Source organism: Centrocercus urophasianus, unplaced genomic scaffold (assembly GCF_019232065.1).
Source record: "Centrocercus urophasianus isolate 14NV4802_14NV808 unplaced genomic scaffold, USGS_Curo_1.0 seq_17, whole genome shotgun sequence".
In the NCBI taxonomy this organism is placed as follows: domain Eukaryota; kingdom Metazoa; phylum Chordata; class Aves; order Galliformes; family Phasianidae; genus Centrocercus; species Centrocercus urophasianus.
The window spans coordinates 7678113-7698056 of NW_024884722.1; the positions used below are offsets into that span (position 1 = coordinate 7678113).

The window sequence follows — 19944 nt, forward strand, 5'->3', positions numbered from 1 at the left end:
CACATAAGGAACGCCGGTGGGGCTGCGGGCAAAGCGATGTTCGCTTTAAACTTTTCACTACTCCATGCGAGGCTCGCGCACGCTTGAGCGCCCCCACCTCTCCAGCTCCCGCCCAGCCCTCACCTGCCACCTGCGCGCCCCCGCGCACCCCTGCGCGCCCCCGCGGCCCCACCCCCCTGTAGCCCCGCCCCCCTCGGGTCCCTCCGTCGCGTCGCCCGCCGCCATCTTTGTTGATGTGTCAGGCGGCCGGGCTGCGCGGCCATGGGGCGGTTGGTGTGCTCTCTGTCCGCCTCGTAGCGAACGGTGAGCGCCCTGCGCGGGGCGGGCCGCGGCGGAGAGGCGGGTGAGTTCGGAACGGGGTGCCCGCGTGCCGCCGGCTCTCGGCCCCGCTGCGTTCTGAGAGTCTGTAGAGCGGGCCGGGTGAGGCGGCGCGGCTCAGCGCTCGGGGGCCGCCGGTGCCCGCGGGTCTCGCGGCGTCTTCCTGGAGGCAGGCGAGGGCACTGAGGGAGGCCGGGGAGGCGACACCGGTGCGGGGCGGTCAGCGCTGCGCCCGCTGAGCCGGGGCTTCCCTGTCCGCCTGCTGAGCGGGCCGGGAGCTGCTTTGTCTCTTGACAGCTTTCTTCGTGCTGCTAATTAGGTCGTGCCGTCTGGTTCTGCGGTGTTCTGTGATTTCGCTGTGCGGTTACGAAGATCAGCGGCTGGTGCGTTAGCAGGAAGGTTGTGTTCCAGAGCCGCTGCAGCGCTGCGGTCCTGTCGTTGTTTCTGCAGGTGGCATTTGCAGGAGCTGCTTGTCCTTCTGGGTTTGGAAGCTGGAAGCTTTGCTGTGACTTCGAGATGGTCACGGTGTTGGAATGTGGGATTGGGCTTACGTCCTGCCTAACAACCTGCCGGGGTGGGTCTGATAGAGGCGCGCTTGCAGGGAGGTTGTGCAGAGCAGGACAGGATCTCATGTAAGACTGAGATCTGTATGTAAGGTGGAAAATGTAATAGTGTGCCTCTATTGTAGGTTGACTGTGTGTTGTAAAGTTGGTTTTCAGGACTTAAAATGTGACAATCGGAGCATTGAGAAATCCACGTGACTGCTGTGGCTTGCTGTGTAAGGTTACAGCTGAAACAGCATGAAAGGCAGCTGTATTTTTATATTGAAAAGGAAAGGTAATCACTCTAATCACCAACTCCTGGGAGTGCTTATGTTGCTGTTCACTTTAGAGGTGGTTGAGCTCTGAAAGCATAAGAAACTGGAATTCTGAGGGTGCTTCAAGAGGCGGTCCAACCCAAGAGGTGGTATTTATAATGGTATTTATAATACCATCTATTTCATAAAAAAAAAAAGTAAACTTGGACTGTATTGCCTTTGAGTTCTTCTCTTTCTGAAATCCTTCAGTTGTCCTTTCTTGGCTTTAAAACAATATTTTCTATTGGTTTGAAAGGCTTACTTGATTTAGAATTGTTGACAGATATTTATTGGTATGGTGAGATTTGCTCTTTCAAAGCATTGAGAAGAGGACCGAGAAATCAAAGAATACAGAGGATGGTTTTTTTTTGTCCTGATATTTATGTTGTTTATCACTGCCTTAGGCTAATATTGAACTTCCTCAAGCTGACTTTTTAAAGAGCTGTGAAAAAATAATAAACTTTTTTATGGATACCCGATTGCTGTTAGGCAAAAGGCAATATGCTGAATGACTAGTCTGCAATTTTTGTTAATATCTGGGCTCCAACAGTTGGTGACATCCTATACTTTGTTCTGTTTTGGCTTCTTCAGAATGTATTTTTCTCTGCAAAAAACAATATTGGAAAGCCTACTGGATAATTTATCTTCAAACTGTAGACTGAGACTCTGCTGCCTCGAATGAAAGCAAAAAGTCTCCTTAAAACAAACCAGCCTCTGAAGATTGGAAATGCAGGAGAAATCACAGTTCTGACTTCAGGAAGTGTATGAAGTATTGTAGATAATAGTTCCTCTCATATTAATTATCAGAAGTTCATTCTTTCTAGAGCAAATGGTTGATTCATTCAGATTTTTGAAGACTTCCTTATTTCTGTTTTTCTGTTTGTTTTTCCCTCAGGGATGCTGGAGAAACTCTGCAAGATCAGATTTTGAAACAGTAGTGCCTTACCATCCTCATGAGTGGTGTTTTTCAGTATGCAGAGGTCAGGCAGATGGTAACGCTGTGGTTGGTTGTGTTCTGGAGATGCCCTTTGAAAATAGCCATGGATTGCAAATGTACTGGCACTTTTGGTGCCCAGCAAGCTAAGACCAGTATCTTGTGTGACACTACAGTTTTGTAAGGTGTGCCAGTGTCTAATTTGTACCTTACAGAAAAGGCTTATTACTCAGTGTACAAAGGAGAAGCCCTGTCATAGAACGTGTGCTTTGTCTATGTTATGATCTCAGTCATAATTTGCATTTCTTTCCTTCCCTTAATGCACTCTGTGTTGCATAAATGATGATATCAGTGTCAGAATGTGAATGCAGACATGACAGCGATAATGAGTAGCTGGCTGCTAACTTAGCCTTGTTCTGAACAGAGTTGAAGGCGTGATGCTAAACCTCCTGCAAGGTTATCGAGGCGCTGTGTCTGGTACTGCCTTTGCTGCTGAGTGCTGTAGGTGAGACTAGTTGGCTTGGAAGAGTTATGTACTGAAAAATAAGTGACAGAAGATTACAAGTCTGTGCGTAATCCCTTAATTATTGAAGTTTTATTTGTAGTTTCAGGTAGAAGGACCCTGTTAGTAAATGTTTTTCCCTGAGACACGGGCTTCTAACCTTGTGTCTAGTATGTGAAACAACCAAAAACCTCAGCCTCGCAGCATACCCAATGACTTGTGTTATAATGGGGAACAAATCCAGTCCCGCTTGTTAAAGCTTAACAGGTAAACTTTATTTTAGAGTTGTGCTGTTACTTGGTTCTGAACATGGAGTTAATGTGACCATGATATTAACCACTTGAAAGAGATCAAGAGAAAAACCTAGCAATACCTTGAAGGAATTCATTCAATGCTCAACTACTTAACTGGTGACTTAAGCAAAGTTGAAATATGAGTAATCCTTGTACTTGACTCATGCCAAAAGAATTGGTGGTGATACTGAGCTTTGTACTTTGACACTGCCTTGGGGCCACACAATCAGCACTTATATAAAGATTTGAAGAAACATAATTGGGCTTAAGTATTAAACTGATAAAAGCAGCGAAATCTAGAGAGTATCCACTGTGTATACACACACATCTGCTTCTCTCTCTCTCCAGGAATGTAAATCAAAGCAAGTCTTTGTGTGAGCTGCAGCAGGGAGCTGTGTAAAGTTACTCGGTGTTCCAGCACACAGTCAGCTTTGCTGCTTCTACAGTGAATCACACAAATCCTGTCTGCACTGGAGTCCTCTAGCTTTTCAGTGTAGATGGGAACGTTGTTACATCTTCCCTCTCAGCACTATTGGCTGATACTTCATTAAGTCCTGTGTATTTTGCTCAATTTAGAACCAGTATCTTGTATTAGGTCTAGGGTGAAAGTAAATTAATGGTGAGGGAGTCCGGTACAGGTGGGACTCAGATGTTTTCTTCTGTTTGCTACATGGTACACTGTTGGCCTACCTGTGTTTTGGTTGCACAGGACCTCATGGCAATCCTCTGTCAGTTCTGTGTGGTAAGCAGGCGGTGTTGGTGAACATCATCTCTCCTAAAGCTGTTCAGTTTCTGGCTTTCTCTTAAATATTTTGATGTTTTTTCAACTCTATTCCTTATTCTGCTATTTCATCACTTCTAAAACTGGGTGGCATGCCGTTTTGCTTATGTAACTAAGAGAACAGGTGGCTTTTTTTTGGCTTTGAGTTTATGTCAGTTGCTAGTTTGTGAAATGTCTGGCCTTGTGCACCTTTCCATCCCTGTCCCTTTTGATTTAGCTGAATTGCATAGTGAAGGAGGTAAGTTTCTCTTACTTCAGTTTGCCACGAGTTCAGAAACCAGTACAGATAGGGAAGGTTAGTGAGTTTTACAGGCCATTTGAGGAGACTAAATGTTTAAGGGTGTTTACCCAGATTTTTATGGTGAATCTCCAGCGGAGATTACTTTGGTGTGATAACATCTAGAAAAGCAAAATAAATAACAGCAGCAATTGGTCCAGTGCAGAGCTTGAGAAAGGACTGAGAAATAATGATTTCAAATTACAATGTAGAGATAATTGCTGTGAAGCAAGTTGAGGGGGGGAACAGTTCTATAGATAGGTGTTTTCCTTTAAATATACTGACTTTGTTTAGAGGTGTCATTGTTTATTTGGTTTACAGTAGAAGCTGCAGTGGCACTGTGACTATATTCATGCTGAGGTGACATCCATCCTGAGATTCCTACCTTTGGCAATGTGAGCTTCTTGTGTCAGCGGCACCAGACTTTTCTGTTCCTTATCCATTTGCCTGGCCTGATCATGGTACTTCATACCCTGCTGACTCTTGGCATCATCTGCTCATGAGCCATGGAATGCTTAATCACTTCTCCCCTTGTTCCCCACCTACACTCTGAAATGTACCGCTGCAGCTTTGGGTCATTAGTCTTCAGTCCATTGCTTAAAGGAAGTCTGAGTACTCTGTTGTGACAGATATGAAATGAAGATAGTTTTGTAAATTCAGGTTATGCTTCTGCTTAAAAATAAGCTTTTTTCTAATATTATGGGACTTTGAATGCTCTTCAGGTTTCCAGAAGTGGAGAGCCCATGTGGTCGTGGCTAATGATGTGAGAACTGTGGCTTTGTGATTAATTTTTTAAAATTGTGTGCATGCTCATTTGGTGGAGAGGAGGTGATGCTGTCTTTGCAAGTGGCTCTGCTACAGGGTCTCATAGCACAGCTATGGGGGAAAGCATCTATCCAAACATGATGCAGACCCTTTATTGTCGAAAGGAACTGATGTAATTGATTGCAGCTGACCATTATATTGTCTGATGGGTGGTTGAGTATGTCTGCTGTTCAGTAAACAACATTTATCATACTAACTTCTTGCTAACAGAATGTTTACTCCTCATTCAGAAGCTTATATGCCTCAGTGTCACCTACCTCAATACTTTTCACTCTTTTAAAATCCACTCTGCTTTGAACAAATCTTTGTTAAATGTGTGCACTCCAGAAGCGTTGCTCCTTCCCTCCCTTTCTTGTCCCCCTTTCTTGACTGTGTAGCTCTGCTTTGTGGCCTGAATATGTTCTTTTTCTGTTCCAGCAGTGATTTTTATCTTGTGGGACCTTCACAGCCAGTCTGTTTGCTTACAATACCACCCTAGGCACACACTTCTGTCCTTCTTTGCTCTATTTCTGGTAAAAGTCCAAATGTGGCAGTTCCCAGATGACAAGATACAGTTCTTTTTTTCCCTTATTGACAGTAAATTTCCTCTACAGCCAAACTTCAAGAATACTTCCTGTCATTCTGTCATTTAGTTTCCTTTAGAAATGTCCTGAATTTGGCCAAAATAAAGCCTCTTTGTTCTCCGTTTTAGAAGGTAAGAATGGCATGGCCTGGCTCAAACTGTGTGTTTTATGCAGTGTAACATTAATAGTGCATCTGCTTAGGAAGTTCCTTGTGGTCCAGGATTTAAAAGAGTTGTGTTTGTGTTTCTTAAGGAGACCGAAAAGACAGGCAGTTGGAAATGGCATGGCATTGAATCAAGTGTACCAAGCTGTCAGTGCATGTCTGTAATATTAGGCCAGCAGGCTGTAGAAGGTTGTGTTCCCCTTAGGGTTGTGCAAACAGTGGGAAGCACATGGGGAATTACTTTCATTGTGAGTTATTTTTCATTGTCAGTTATCTTTCAGTGGCTGAGAAATATGCAGCAGAGAGTGAAGATTTTTAATGGTATAGTGGATTGCCTGATTCTGCCCAAGGCAGAATGTGTCCTGAACATCTTTAATCAGTAGGGTGTATGTACTTGTCAGCAGAGGAAAAGGCAGGATTGCATGTTATAGAAACAACTGTTTTTTTTCCCATGATCGGTGAATGGACTCTGAATTGAGAATTTGTTTTCGCTTTATGATTGATAATAAGCAGAATGAAACAGAAGAGGAGAGCAGGAAGGAGAAAATGCTTTAACTTGGAAGTTAAAAAGATAGATCTTAACTCTCTGTTAATACAGAGGAAATGCAGAATTCTTAAATTTTCAAACAGTGTTCTTCTAGTTAAGTTGGATAGAGGAATTAGAATGGTGGTTCAATGTAGGTATCATCTGAAATGTTTTTTATTCATAATCTTGTTAATAGAGTTGTACCTGCAAGAAGCTCCCCGTTGCTAGCATGTATTCTGTACCTATGCATTTATTGATAGGAATGTCTGATCATGTGTTACACATTTGTTCTATATATACTGATAAATCTTGGATTAGTAAACAGGCAAATAAATGTTCAAAGATACCGTCGCTGGCTCTGCTAATTCTTTCTCTTTCCCTGTAAAAATAGAATTATGAGCAAGTACCTAGCTGACACAATGCATCATCATAGCAAGGATACAGTACTGTAGTTATCTGTGCATGTTATTTCTGAGATCACACTGACATGGTGTAGCACATTATGCGCTCAGGTTGCAGAAGTGAGAGCAAATCTTGTCTAAGGAAAAGAGCTGCTTGACTTGTCTGCTTAGCAGCTGGATTTAGCGGGACAAGTTAAGACCTTTATCTTACTGGCTGGTTAGTTTACAGATCAGGACTGTACTGCTGAAGTAGCTAAATATTAAACATTATTTGACTTGATTTTTAAGTCATTTTAAACCTTGAGATAGATTGCTTGCAGACAGTGGAATGTAAATGAACATAATCCAAATGAATTCCACTAGACTATAAGTTTTGACTTCTTACATGCAGTAGTTTTGCAAGCATTTTTGTACATTCAGACCTTATCTGAGGTCAGGGCTTAATAGTCTCTTACAGTGCCTGCTGCTGAAGCAGACCTAGAAGAATTTTTGTCTCCGTCACTTTACAGGATTGTGTGTCAAGGTATTCAGTGTTCACTCTAGATCATCAATACCTGTCTTGTAGCAGATGCTTAACTGAAGAGCTTGAATGTCTGTTGCATCAGGGTTTCTTATCACTTGATTAGCAGTGTATAGAGATGTTTCTCTGTTCTAAAGACAGTGAGTGAAAAAAATACTGCTCATTTCCTGAGTCTCTGCTTGCTTTCACATATGGATGTGAGACATGACTTCCTTTAGAAGTTGCTGTGTTGTTCATTCACTGTATCTGCAGGCTATCAAAATCTTCCTGATTTTAATCCCAGTCAGTTTTGCTATCAGCAATTTGGCAGACAAGCACATCTCAGTTACAGTAGCATGAGAGAGTTGCAAGCCTTCCAGTGGCAGCCATGACTGTTCTGTGTGCTATGGCAGAAGTTAAACTACTTCTCCAAGTACCAGTGTAATAGCTAGACTGGACATGTGCTGATGCAGATTTAAATTTAATTACTGCAAATCCTGTGAGATAATGGTGGAGGATTGCGTGCTTCTTTGAAGAACACATCAGGGAGAATCAAAACAGTCTCTACAAAAGAAGAAAAACCAACCTACCCAAGTTTTGGTTTTTGTGAACGTGACAGTACTGCAGTGTAACAGTGCAGTGAGGCATTGGGTGGGTTGTGCTCTGTTCCTGGGCCCAGTGGGGCTGCAGGAGAGGCTGGCTGGGTGGCTGTTCCTCCTTCTCCTATCACCACGTTTTGAATCGGGCATTACCTCTTGCTTTGCTTTCTGTTTCTGCTGTGGGAAGACGCAGGCAGCTGCCTTCTTGGCATTGTGCATTAGGACAGGAACCTGTTCCAGATGTGTGCAGGTAGGGAGATGTGAGACAGGCTGGGAGGAGGGCTGCTCAGACCCTCTGTATGAGTGCCAGGCCTGGCAGGAAGCCTGAGGGCCAGCGCAACTTGGCACGTGTTGCACCAAACGTGCTGAGCTCTCGGAGATGACTGGGTATTCCAAGCATGTATGCAGGCATGCTGGGGCTGGGTCTGTCTTGAAATGGTAATTGGAGACGTTTCCTCCTTGGGTGTTCCATAGAGACTCGGTGGTGGTTACATCCGGCTGCGGTGCGGGCAGCAGAGGGCCGGTGTGCTGGTGTCAGGTCTCATAGGGAAGTGATGGTAGAGCAGGTACTTCTGTGCTGCTCGGCTTCAGTCACTGAGGAAGGAGGAGCAGGGCAGCTGCTTGAAGCTGGAGAATTCAGTGTGTGCCTGGCAGCACTTGGCTTTCACTGATTTCTAGGTGCAGGCCTGCAGGCACCTTGTGAAGATAATGCTAAGAGCACCAAGGTATCTTCTTTTCTCCATGCAGTATTGGGTAAGAAAGTGAAACCCTAGATTTTGGAAGAGTCATTTATAGCAATATGTTAGATAGTAGAAAGTGGATACAGAATATAGAAAAGCCACCAGCTACTGTCTAATTAGGTACCTGGCTTGGGATCTGCTATATTTGCATGTTTGATGTGAATGGGTAGCATTTCATTTCTGCTGGCTGCAGCTAGCTTTGTGGTGTCGATGCTGTTAAGTTACTTTAGCATGAAGAGTTTTGTGTATGAAGTGGGAGCCTTTTCTTGACAGTCGTTATTGCAGTTTTCTGTCTGGTCTTATCTACTCTATTTTGGTGCCTGATGTGGATGGTGGCAAACTTGGGATATGCAGGAGACCTATTTGATGGTCAGGGTGGACTGGAATTGGCAGTTACTCCAATATGAAGATAAACTGATGAAGTTTTATTTCTATTTCAAAGATAGTAGTTCAAACATGAAAACTTGTCCTATTTAGTGATGGTAGGAGAGGAGAATTGTTTAGGGCATGAACAGCTTCATATAGATGTGAGTGGATAAATGTAAAGTCCAGTATTTTGGCATTGGAAAGGCTGGGAATGCTTTTAATGTAGTAACTTGTATTCTGGGCAGCACTGAAATGTTAAGCATTCAGTGTTTCTAGACTTGCTCTTAATTTACTCTTCATGCTTTAACAGATCAGTGCAGTCACTGTTTGAATTCCCCATGAGTTAATTCAGAACCTAAACTTTGTTCACACTTGATGATAGCCCATCATATGTGGAGTCAGTGGTGTGTTATTGCTCTGCAATTACTTGAATTATGCAAATAATTTTATTTCTGCTTCCAGAGACATTTGTCTTAGTCTCTAACGTTAATTCACAGTTATATTTGCTGAAGGAAATAAGATGAAAAATGAGTGTTCTTGCTAATATACGGTTTCTATTTTTCACCTGTTGCTGTCTTATGAGGAGAAATATCATCTGGTTTGCTGACTGGACTGGAAATTTTAGATATGACAAGCAACCTGCAAGTTCCCATGCCTCATCTTACCACTTCTTGTGGGAGTTAACTGCGCTGGGCAGCAGGGAGCAGCTTTGAGGCAGTAACACATCTAACAGCGACGCATTTGGGGGATTTGATAATGCTTTAGGAAGTACATCAGAAAGGGCTTAAAATAAGCCAAAGATTCTCTCTGATCATTGCAGAGAAAGTGCCAGCAAGAACTTAGACAACATTGACTGCCATTGAAAAAAATTGTGCTTTGGCTTTATGCTAACACTGCAGTTTTCTATGGCCAGGTCTGCTGAGTGTGGGGACTGCAAGCTGTCTGTGACAGGAATGTGAACAACTGCATCACTTGCACATTATTTCATGGTTATTGACTCTTAAATCCGCTGGTCTCAAATCATTATTTTTAACAGCTTTTTAATGAAGTAGGAGCAAGTTCTGTTTGGCTGCTATCAAGCTGAATAATTTTTCTTTTAGCTGCATTCATTTTCTTTGCTGATCCAGGCTGTCCGTGGGTTTGGTTTGTTTTTAGAGCAACAACAGCATGCTGCCGTTTTGTTACTGGGAGAAGCTATCAAAAAGTAGAGATACCCAAAGAGCAGTTGTTTGGGCTGTGCAAACAAAGTGGATGGATTTGTTGGCTCCAGGACTGACTGATGTGTAAATATTTGGAAGCAAAGGCGTGGGGTGATGGATTTTGCTAATATCCTTGTAAAGCTTGGGAAACTTTCACAAGTTTCACATGGTTTGTTATGTTGAAAACACCCACGTTCCCACCTCTGTTTTCATTTGTTGCTTCACTGTTGTTCCTATTGATTTGTCCTGTTGGGTGGACATCATGGACAGGATGCATCATTCAGATTTGTTTTATAAACCAAAGAGAAGTTGTCTGCTTGTTACTGTAAGGTGTGGAATTGTCTTTTGATGATTTGTGACTATCACCACAGCGTGTTCCCTTTCTTACTCTCAGCCCTACGTTCAATTTATAGCTTCCTCTTGTTGATGAATGGATGCTGGGTTTGGGGGGTAGGAGTGGGACTCATTTGCTAGGATTTCCAGGTAGAAACAGCTCAGCTGAGGCTGCAGCTTTTTTCCTTATCTGATTGTCTTCCTAATAGAGAAAGATGACAGTGGTGGCGATAAGTCACAGTTATGATGGAATTTGTGTGTCCCACTGTCTTAGTGGTACAAGGCTCAGTACTTAATGTTGGTTAATAAGGCAGAGGCTCTGGAGAAGGCAAGTGCTACAAAGGGTTTCCTTTCAGGTTGAGTCCAAATGCAGTCTGCAGTATGTAGCTGAACGGCTTTGTGCGAAGCACGAGAGAGAAAGCAAGTATAAAAATGCCTTTTGTTGCAAGATGGCAAAGTTGTTTTTGATGTAATTGTTGGAAAAGCAATGCTGAATTTGTAAATTAAAGAAAAAATGCTTCTGTTTATACATAGACTAATTTATCCAGTATTAGCAGGATGAGATTGAATCTGAAAGTTATGACTGCTGTAATGAATTTCTGCTGATGGAAATAGTATGTTAAGAGCTTTGTGTGCTTGCTAAAAATGCCAGCAGTCTTTCCAGACACCTGACCATCTGGGATACTGAAAAAGATGCAGCATTATACCCAAGCTCTTCCAAAAACGATCTGGCTATCTGGATCACAGTATGGTGTCCTTCTAAAAAGAGCCCTTCCTACATAGCTTTTCAACTCCTCAAGTTTTTGCTCTGCAAGCTATTTTTTGAGAGCACAAATCTGCTGCAGACCATCTGTGCTTATCCAGAGGGGTTTCTGTTGCTTGCAAGTGGAAGGGGAAAAGAAAATGTCACCCTGAGCCTGTTTCTTCTGAGCTGTTGGGTACAGATAGGTTTGGCTGTGTGAATGAGTAGGTGGGGATGTGACAATAAGGAAGTGTATTGTGACCTGAATGAGGGAGTCACCCTGTTTTGTTTAAAACAAAGAGTGAGGGCATATTACTGCTTTCAAATCACACATAGAAAATGAAAGCATGGTTTCTGGAATTTTTTTGTTCTTTTAATGTTTGATTTTTTTTTTTCAGGAGTGATTACTTGGATTCTTTCTGGATTAAAATAACTAAAATCACCTGTGTCTAAATATTTTTGCCCGTTGCATTTTTCCTTTCGGTAGCCTTTCTTTCTCCTTTCTCAATTTTCATTTTGATTTGGATCGTAATATGTTGTCTAATGTGAGTTGTTCTTCTAGATTCTGCAGGGATATGATGGAGGAGTATTCACCAGGAATGCAGAGCACGCTGGAGCCGCTCGGTCTGTCAGAGGAGGCCTCTTACCAGTCATCAAGTAGCAAGAAGTCGGGTGACACAGCTGGAATGAAGGGCTGCTCAAGCGTCAGTTGCACTGGAGATGATGCTGGTGTTTTGGGAGCAGAACCGAGGTTGTTGTCCTCAGACCAGGATTCAGCAGCTGCTGACACGAGTGGTGGTGGAGGCCCGACGGAAAGGCAGGAGCAGCAGTGTGCCGCTCTTGACCACAGAGAAGGGCAAGCCTGTAGTGCCAATACCTGCTCTGAAAGAAGGGTGGAAGGCTCCATGGAAACAGGGTCCTTTTCTAGTGAAGAGTTTGGACGAGATCCAAAAACTAATCAGACAGAACAATCATTAATAGAACTACTGCAGGAGCTGAGGGAGGAGTCGGACTTTGTGAGAAAATCTAGTGATAAAATCTATTCGGAAAGCCCTTATGACACAGACTGCACAAAGAAGCTTATTTCCACAATACAACAGACTTCTTCACAGGAGGATTTGCTGAAGGAAATAGAATCTGAACTCTTATCTACGGAGTTTTCCAAAGAATGCAAATGCCCAAATGGTGTGAGGAAGGGTGAACATGCCTTGGCTGTGTTTGATAAATGCGTGCAAGATAAATACCTGCAGCAGGAGCAAACTATAAAAAAGTGAGTGTTTCAGTATTCTCGTCAGAAATATGGAGGTGTATACCAAACAATTTCAGTTGTGTGAATGTGACATTGTGTTAGGAAACAGCTAGTGTTCTGTGAGTTCAAAGTACAGTTAATGACTTTTAAGAATTTTCTTTAAACGAGGAATTATTTTTACCTATTGTGTTATGTACTTGTAAGGAAAAATATGTGCTTAGATCAAACTTTTACGCCTGCTTACAGAACTGGAAATGAGTGTAATGTTCCTCAAAAGAGACGTTCTTGTAGCATAGTAGGGGAGGACAGCAAAGGGACTGAAAAACAGGTGCAGAGACTCCCAAAAAGTAGAGACAGTGTTCTCTGGTATCTTCCCAGTTAACCTCTGGCATAGAATGCGAGCGGGGGAAGTTGATGACAGGAATGCTTGGATATGTGTGGTTAGGTGGTCATTAACTGTTGGGGAGGAGTGGGAATCTGAACTGTTGGATGTGTAGATGGTTCTAACTCCAGAAGATGGTAAGTGAACAAGTTAGGTTTAATGTATTTGTTGACAGTAAACTCAAAGGCAGGCCAGAATTTTTCACAGCAGTGGATCAACTACTTACAGACAAATTTCTGTGCAGATAGATGTAATTATTGCATACATACAGTTTTTTTTAATGTAAATCTATCTTCAGTTTCTCTTTCTTTGCCAGCTGTTATCCCTGGAGTAGTGACTTTTAGGGACTCGCTTCAAGGGTGCAGAGCTGCTGTGGAGCACTTAATATATTTGGTTCAGAGGGCATTCTGAGTGGTTGATTTTTGTCCCTTCACTTACGATCAGCAGAACTTCCTTTAACCTTGTTTTGGAAATAGCCCAGCTGTCTTTTATGATCAGAAATAGTATATAAGTGAGCAATAGTTGTGTGAATCCCAGTCTGCTTTTAGGATCTGTGATCTTGGAGTAGTCATTACTTCTGAACTGCTTTTTAATCAAAGCTTTCTTTCACTGCTGGTGGTTTTGAAGTCTTTGTAATATTAAGGCCTTGTTTGTTCAAAGATATTTCCTGAAAGGGAAGCTAAAAGCTTAAAGATGAAAGTTTGTATCTGAAGGGATGTTTCAATATCTTGTTTGGGTAAATGTACGTCTCTTGCAAATTCATGCAGTTAATTTGCTTAGGTCCTTTTGCAAATATCCACTATTCACCTGCATCTTCAGACACTTAAATTCATTTCAGACTATAGCAATTCTGACAGTCCTACTTCTGAGTTTTGTGTATGATTGCCTTATGTTGCAGTGCTAGAAGCTCAAGCTAAGCATGTTACTGTTGAGGTGTTAGCTTAAACTCAGGCTTCAAACAGCTGCAAGGAAACAAATTGTAGCTAAAAGAATAAACACTTTAGGAATATGAGCATGAACACCATCATTGTTGTATATGGAGCAGGGTTCCATTTCTTACCAGCTTCTGAACTTTGAGGGTCACTGAACAGTTCATGCCAGCTCACGAAGGAATACAGTACCTGTATTTTCAGACCTTTGACTGGGGGGAGCTGTGTGGTTGGAAGTTGGTGTCTGTGAGTACCTTAAAATATTAACCTTTACACAGCTTGCTGCTGCTTCTGTTAGTTGTGTGGAGGCATCAAATGTCTTGCTTCATCATGGACATTAGCAGCCCCAAAATGCTGGAAGCAAGCAGTTTTCTCACAAGGTGCTGGTTTAAGATTCAGCTTTTAGTCTTACTTTAGTCTTTTCATTTTGTAAGAGTTTGGTGGATTTAGTTAATGTTTCTGGCTGTAGTTGCAATGCATTTCCAAATCAGGAAGAAAAAACATGCATCTTAAAATTAAGACAAACAAAGGAAGTAGCATATTTTATTTCTTTTTTTTCTTTACAGACTGATTAAAGAAAATAAAAAACATCAGGAACTGATTTTAGAAATCTGCTCAGAGAAGGACAACTTGAAGGACGAATTGAAAAAACGGACAGAAACAGAAAAGCAGCACCTTAACATTATTAAACAGGTACAGATAACAAAAGAGAAGTGGCAGATTGTATCCTATATGGTGCCAGCATTTAATAGGATGTATTGGTAGCACAGGGATGAAGTGGGAATGCCCATGCTCAGGCGTCCTGAATGTTTTACGAGGGTGAAGCCATTCTTCCACCCATTGAGTATTTACTGGCTAAAAATGCTTTGCGTCTTTAGTTGAATGGTTTGAGTTCAAAACCTCAGGTTACATGTTCAGTATCTGGAAGTCTTTTGGAGTCAAGAGAGTCCCAGTTTAAGTTATGCATACCTTGGCTGTCTGCTAAAGTCAGTGTATGTTTGCTAAAGGCATCTTGTGCATTTTGGCAGAATGGCAGATTCAATCCCTTATCCTAATAAAGTGATTTATTTCTTGCATGTAAACATAAGGGGATCTTACGCAAGTGTTTCATCATGCCTGATTTCTTCATGGTAATCTTAAGTACTGCATCTGCTAATAGAAGTGAGTGAGTGTATTGTCTGTAGTAAATGCTAATAATATGTGGAATATCTATGAAGACTAGAGCATATTAACTATGATCTTACACATCATTTTGGTATTAGCAGTTAATGCATACAGGTATTTGGTGAGTGAGTGGTTCAGGACCATGACAGGCCAAAGAAGAACATGGGTTTTGCATTTTTGTGGCTGGCTTTAGTGCAGGAAGTATCAAAAATACTGCAACGGGTGTCACTGCTTTCTTATAACAAAATTTATGAAGGAGTTAAACTTCTGTTTGGAGTCAAATAAGTAAGATGTGTGACACTGCTTGCTTAGAGGTGATGTCACAAAATAATGGTTTGGAGTGTGATACTTTTATATCGTATCTGAATAGTGACTGGAGCTGTGTGGTACATTGGAGTAAGATTCACTTGAGGTTTTTCTTATTTATGAATTGTGTTTTTAATGTGATAATTCCTGACTTAAGTCTTTCCTGGTAGCTTTCAAGTAAACAAAAGATTGTCCATACTCACAACTGCAAGCAAAATGTGTACACTTGTAGATGTGAAATGTTTTCTTGTGCTAGGGAATGATCCACTTGCAAAATTGTAGAGCGTGTGATCACATTCGTTGTGTGGTAACAAATATTGTAGTTTGTTCTTGTCTTTTGTCATAGCTTGGAATTGCACAAAAATGCAGTACTAGCCCTGACAGCTCTACTTTTTTACACCCTTTCCCCTCACAATAAAATAAAAAAGGCAGACTTCAGTGAATGGTCCTCCCTGGAACAAGAGAGTAATCATTAAGGAACAATTGGAGCAACCTTTGGACAGCATTGCAGTTTATGTAGCACTTACCCTTGTGCCAGTGCTGCACTGCTTCCTGTTGTACTGCACTTGTGTGGCTGTGCAGTGGATGTGCTTTGGGAAGTGTTCCAGTTGGCTGTCAGTAATTGCTCTGCAGCTGGATCAGGACTCTGATCTAGTTTGCTGGGTGGCTAAAAATACGTGCCAGCACAATGACTAAGTGCCACCTTTGTATTTGCTGAGTTATTTTTCAATGAATTAATTGCTGGTTCAGTTTGGATGCGTGACGTCTCTGCTGGCACAGGGTTATGGCATGGGGATATCAACCAAAGAATGGAAGACAAAGTAACTCTGTACAGCAGCCATCTCTGCTGCATCTGCTGTCAATCTTATTTTTTTTCTGTAGTTCACTGTGCCTCTTGTTTTACTTCGTTTGGTGCTGTTGTCTCACGTAAGATGAAAATATACAACGTTCATGCTTGTACTTCAATACAAAGCTAGATGCTAGTATGGTAACTTGCAGCTTAAAGCACTGCTGAAGATCTGTTGTAGCATATAATTTTCTGTAACTGGTCCTGCCTGTACAAAACATGATCAAAGTCTTATTTTCCCTATAATTGTATCATACTATTGTCTTTTAGCTAGAAGCAAGAATAGAAGAGCTTAATAAAGAAGTGAAAGCTAATAAAGACAAACTTGTAGCTCAAGATGCAGCAGCCAAAAATGCTATTCAGCAGTTGCATAAAGAGATGGCCTTTCGAATGGAGCAGGTAATAACTTTTAATTACTGAACATCTCATGGGTGACCTTGATCTTTGTAGGAAACTTGCAGCCTTGATTGTTAAATCAAGTAGTTAAGTAAAAAAAAATCAAAATAGGCACTACTACCATGCAGTTACATATATATATATATATATATATATATATATATATGTACACATATTACATATATACATATATATATATATATATATATACATTTTCTTTATATTTCTTTCTCTATATTTTCTATATATTATATTATATACATATACATTTCTAAATAGCTGTTAATGTTATGGAGTGACTGATGCTTTCTTACAAATGCACACAGCTAGGTGTATGCAGTTCAGCCCTGCAGGACATCTCATTTTCCTTGCCCGAAAGCTGATCTCAGTTCAAGAGATGGTAAAAGCTCCTAGTGGCTCTTTTTTATCACATAGGTTATCATGAAGTGTTTTTCAGCTTTGTGGTGAAAAGCTCTTATTTTTTGTCTCATGACTTACTGAGAGCTTGGAATTTTCCCTTCTTAATATTATGCCATGTATTTATTGTATGTTCTAAAGCTCAGTTCCTGATTTTTTTTCTTTAATATGAAGCAGAATTTATTAATGCTGGGCAGAAGTGAATCCATCTGAAAAAAAGAGCCACTGAATTGTTGACATCTGGCAAGAAGACAGGACTGAAACTGTGTTTTTACAGAAGTATTGTTTTTATTACTAAAGCTTGTCAGATACACTACTTCTGAAATAACCAACTGAATTCAAAATTACTAAAATAGAGGTACTTTGCTTGAGGTGTTCAGCTATAAAGCTGCAGCTGCTTAGGTAGGTATTGACTGTTAGGAGTAATTCCAGTTGAATTGATTGAACTCTTGTCATGCTTAAGTGGGGATCTAACGTTAATCTTTGCAAAATTGGAGCTATTGAGCTACTTTGTTATGCTTGTCTATTGGATATTTTAGGTATTGCAGTAGTGTCTTACAAAAGGAAGATAAAATGAATCAACCTTGTTTCATATTTAAATATTTTTCAAGGCAAATAAGAAATGTGAAGAAGCACGCCATGAGAAGGAAACAATGGTGATGAAATACGTCCGAGGGGAAAAGGAGTCACTTGACCTCCGAAAGGAAAAGGAGATACTTGAGAGAAGAGTGAGAGATGCAAACAAAGAAATTGAGAAGCACACTAATAAGATTAAGCAGCTTTCTCAGGAAAAAGGAAGATTGCACCAGCTCTTTGAAACTAAGGTGCTCCAAGTGTTGCTGTGTGACTTGAGTGAATGATTAAAAGTACTATCAAACAACCTTATCAACACTAGTTTGCTATTATGCCTGGTAAAACAAGCCTGTTTTCATTCGATTTTACTGTGAAAACCACTTTCTGCTGTAGGAAAGGGAGCAGTAACTGATTTCTTACTGTCATCTTTTTGCTCGTTTGTATCTTTTTAAAGGCTGTAATGATATTAAATTATTGCAGTCTCTATTGAAGTTTTTCTGTCTGGACTTTGTATTTTTTACACTACTAAAAATTGGAGATGCAGCAGTAGGATTTCTCAGTCCTGATTCCAGAATATTGACATTCCTTTTTTAGAAGCCAGTATGATTCCCATCAGCCTTCTGAATTATCCAGATCTTTCTGTATTGGGTTTCACAACTCTGTTGCATGTGGAAGTCCCTCACATTGATAAATCAGTAGAGTTCATGCTGATTTTGGGTCCTTTTTGAGCAGTTTTACTAAGCACAATTGTTGAGCAAAGAAGGATCTGAAGAATGCAGTGTAATAAAAGCCATAAAAATACATTTGTGAAGCAAAAATTCATTTATCCTTTCTCACAAGTAGGAAATGAGGGCATGGCTTCAGGTTGTAAAACAATAAGTATGTTGATAATCCCTCGTAATTACTCTGCAGCCTTACAGGAATTGTGCTGCCCTCACATGGTGCTTCTGTAAACCTTTTTTTGGTAGGTGAACCTGTCACTTCAGAAACACTTTGGAAGTTTGGCTTAATGGCAGATCTGTGGATAAGTCTGTAATAGTGTGGGCCAGTGATGTGCTTCTGCTAAGGTCTTACTTGACACTGACTTACATGATGATGGTTTGACCTGCATTCACATACAGTGCTCACACTGCTCTGCACCCTGATGGTTGTAATGTCATTCATTTTCTATCTGTGGCCTTGTGTAATATACAGCTTTGTGCCTGTTTCCTCATCCTGTTGCCAAAAAAGCAACAAAAAGCCATCTTAAGGAGATATTTATTTTGTGCTTTGTCTTTAAACAGAATTGTGACATTAGTGTGTATTAACAGCAGTGCAGTGTTACCTCACTACTCAGACTAGAACACTGATGTGTTAGGTTTTTTTTGTGCACTAAGGTATCATGAGCATATTGAATTCTGTGCACGGCTTTACAAAGTCCAGACATTGTTAACTGTGCAATTTACCTTCAGCAGGAGTCTTGTTGTAGAAGCATTGGATGATTGAAATCCGTAAAATAAAGTTGATGAATTTTTTTTAGGATGCTGAAGTCACTCGACTCAACAAAGACATTGAAAAATTGAAAGAGGAAATCAATTCTCATGTTATCAAAGTAAAATGGGCTCAGAACAAATTAAAAACAGAAATGGATTCTCATAAGGTTGGTGAAGTACTATCGTGACATGGAACTGCAGTCAGAGCAGTGTAGTTGCTATATGGTTTACTCTTTAGTACTAAAATCTGCTTTAGAATATTTTCTATTTGAACACCTGCAACAAGTTGCAGTAGTGCTCTTGAATTTATTGATATTGAAGATGAAATGTTGGAGGGGTGTGAGGGGTCTGTGCTGGGGGGAATCGCTTCAATCTGATCATTCTTTTCAAAAGATCATTTTTTAATTTTGACTTTGTATGATAGGTTTAACTCTTTTTGCTTTATTAGTTATGTGATAGATTTAATGAGTTTGTCATCAGAAAATGCATGCAGGCCATTTTTGTGTGCTTTCAGTGCTGGAAGAGGCAAAATTAAAGCAATACCTGAGTAAAAGCAAAGGGGGTGTGTGTGTGTTGGTGAGCCGGGGGGAGCTGGACTTCCTGTTTTGATTCATTTCAAACTGAAGTAGATAACTTTTATTATGAGAAATGCTTTTTCTAAATTAAGACAGATAAGTAAGCTTAACCTTTTTCATTCCTGTTTGCATAGGAATCCAAAGAGCGCCTCAAAGATGCAACAACAAAGTTGACTCAAGCAAAAGAAGAAGCAGATCAGATAAGGAAAAATTGTCAAGAAATGATAAAAACTTATCAAGTAGGTATCTTTCCTTAGGAGGTGAAATTACTGTTTAGGATCTGTTTTTTTTTTTTTCTTCCATCTCTGCCTTAAGTTGTAGCAAGAAAGAACCATTCCATGGGAGCTGCAATGCTGAGGTGACCAATCACTGATTGATTTATCAACTTTCCAAGTAAAGCAAAGGGAAAAAGTTTGTCATGCTTGGCATCCAGTCTGCGTGAAGGCCTTCCTTCACGTGTTCAGAACTGTTGGATACCTACAGAAGCATGTTCAGTGATGTGAAAAGCTGTCTCTGCTCATAAAGCAGGAAAGGGGAATGTAAAACCATAAAACTGTCCTTGTATCTTCTATCCTTTTAGGAATCAGAAGAAATTAGATCGAATGAATTGGATGCAAAATTCAAAGTAACTAAAGGAGAACTAGAGAAACAAGTGCAGGACAAATCTGACCACTTGGAGGTAAATATGTGATTTGTGGAGACAAATGTGGACATAGC

The 19944-nt window shown here is 40.8% G+C and overlaps 1 protein-coding gene across 2 annotated transcripts in view; it reads left to right on the forward strand.

The window, feature by feature from the left end:
* Nucleotides 1-210: 210 nt before the first annotated feature.
* The window catches only part of CCDC186 (coiled-coil domain containing 186), a 32209-nt gene continuing 12475 nt past the window's right edge, over nucleotides 211-19944 (forward strand). The window contains exons 1-8 of one of the 2 annotated variants that reach the window (XM_042818161.1): nucleotides 211-343; nucleotides 11480-12187; nucleotides 14044-14170; nucleotides 16065-16193; nucleotides 17219-17431; nucleotides 18700-18819; nucleotides 19362-19466; nucleotides 19808-19906. In XM_042818161.1, coding sequence (XP_042674095.1) covers nucleotides 234-343; nucleotides 11480-12187; nucleotides 14044-14170; nucleotides 16065-16193; nucleotides 17219-17431; nucleotides 18700-18819; nucleotides 19362-19466; nucleotides 19808-19906 — 1611 coding nt within the window. In that variant the 5' untranslated portion in view covers nucleotides 211-233. The remainder of the gene's footprint in view (nucleotides 344-11479; nucleotides 12188-14043; nucleotides 14171-16064; nucleotides 16194-17218; nucleotides 17432-18699; nucleotides 18820-19361; nucleotides 19467-19807; nucleotides 19907-19944) is intronic. The other variant, XM_042818162.1, reaches the window with a different exon arrangement.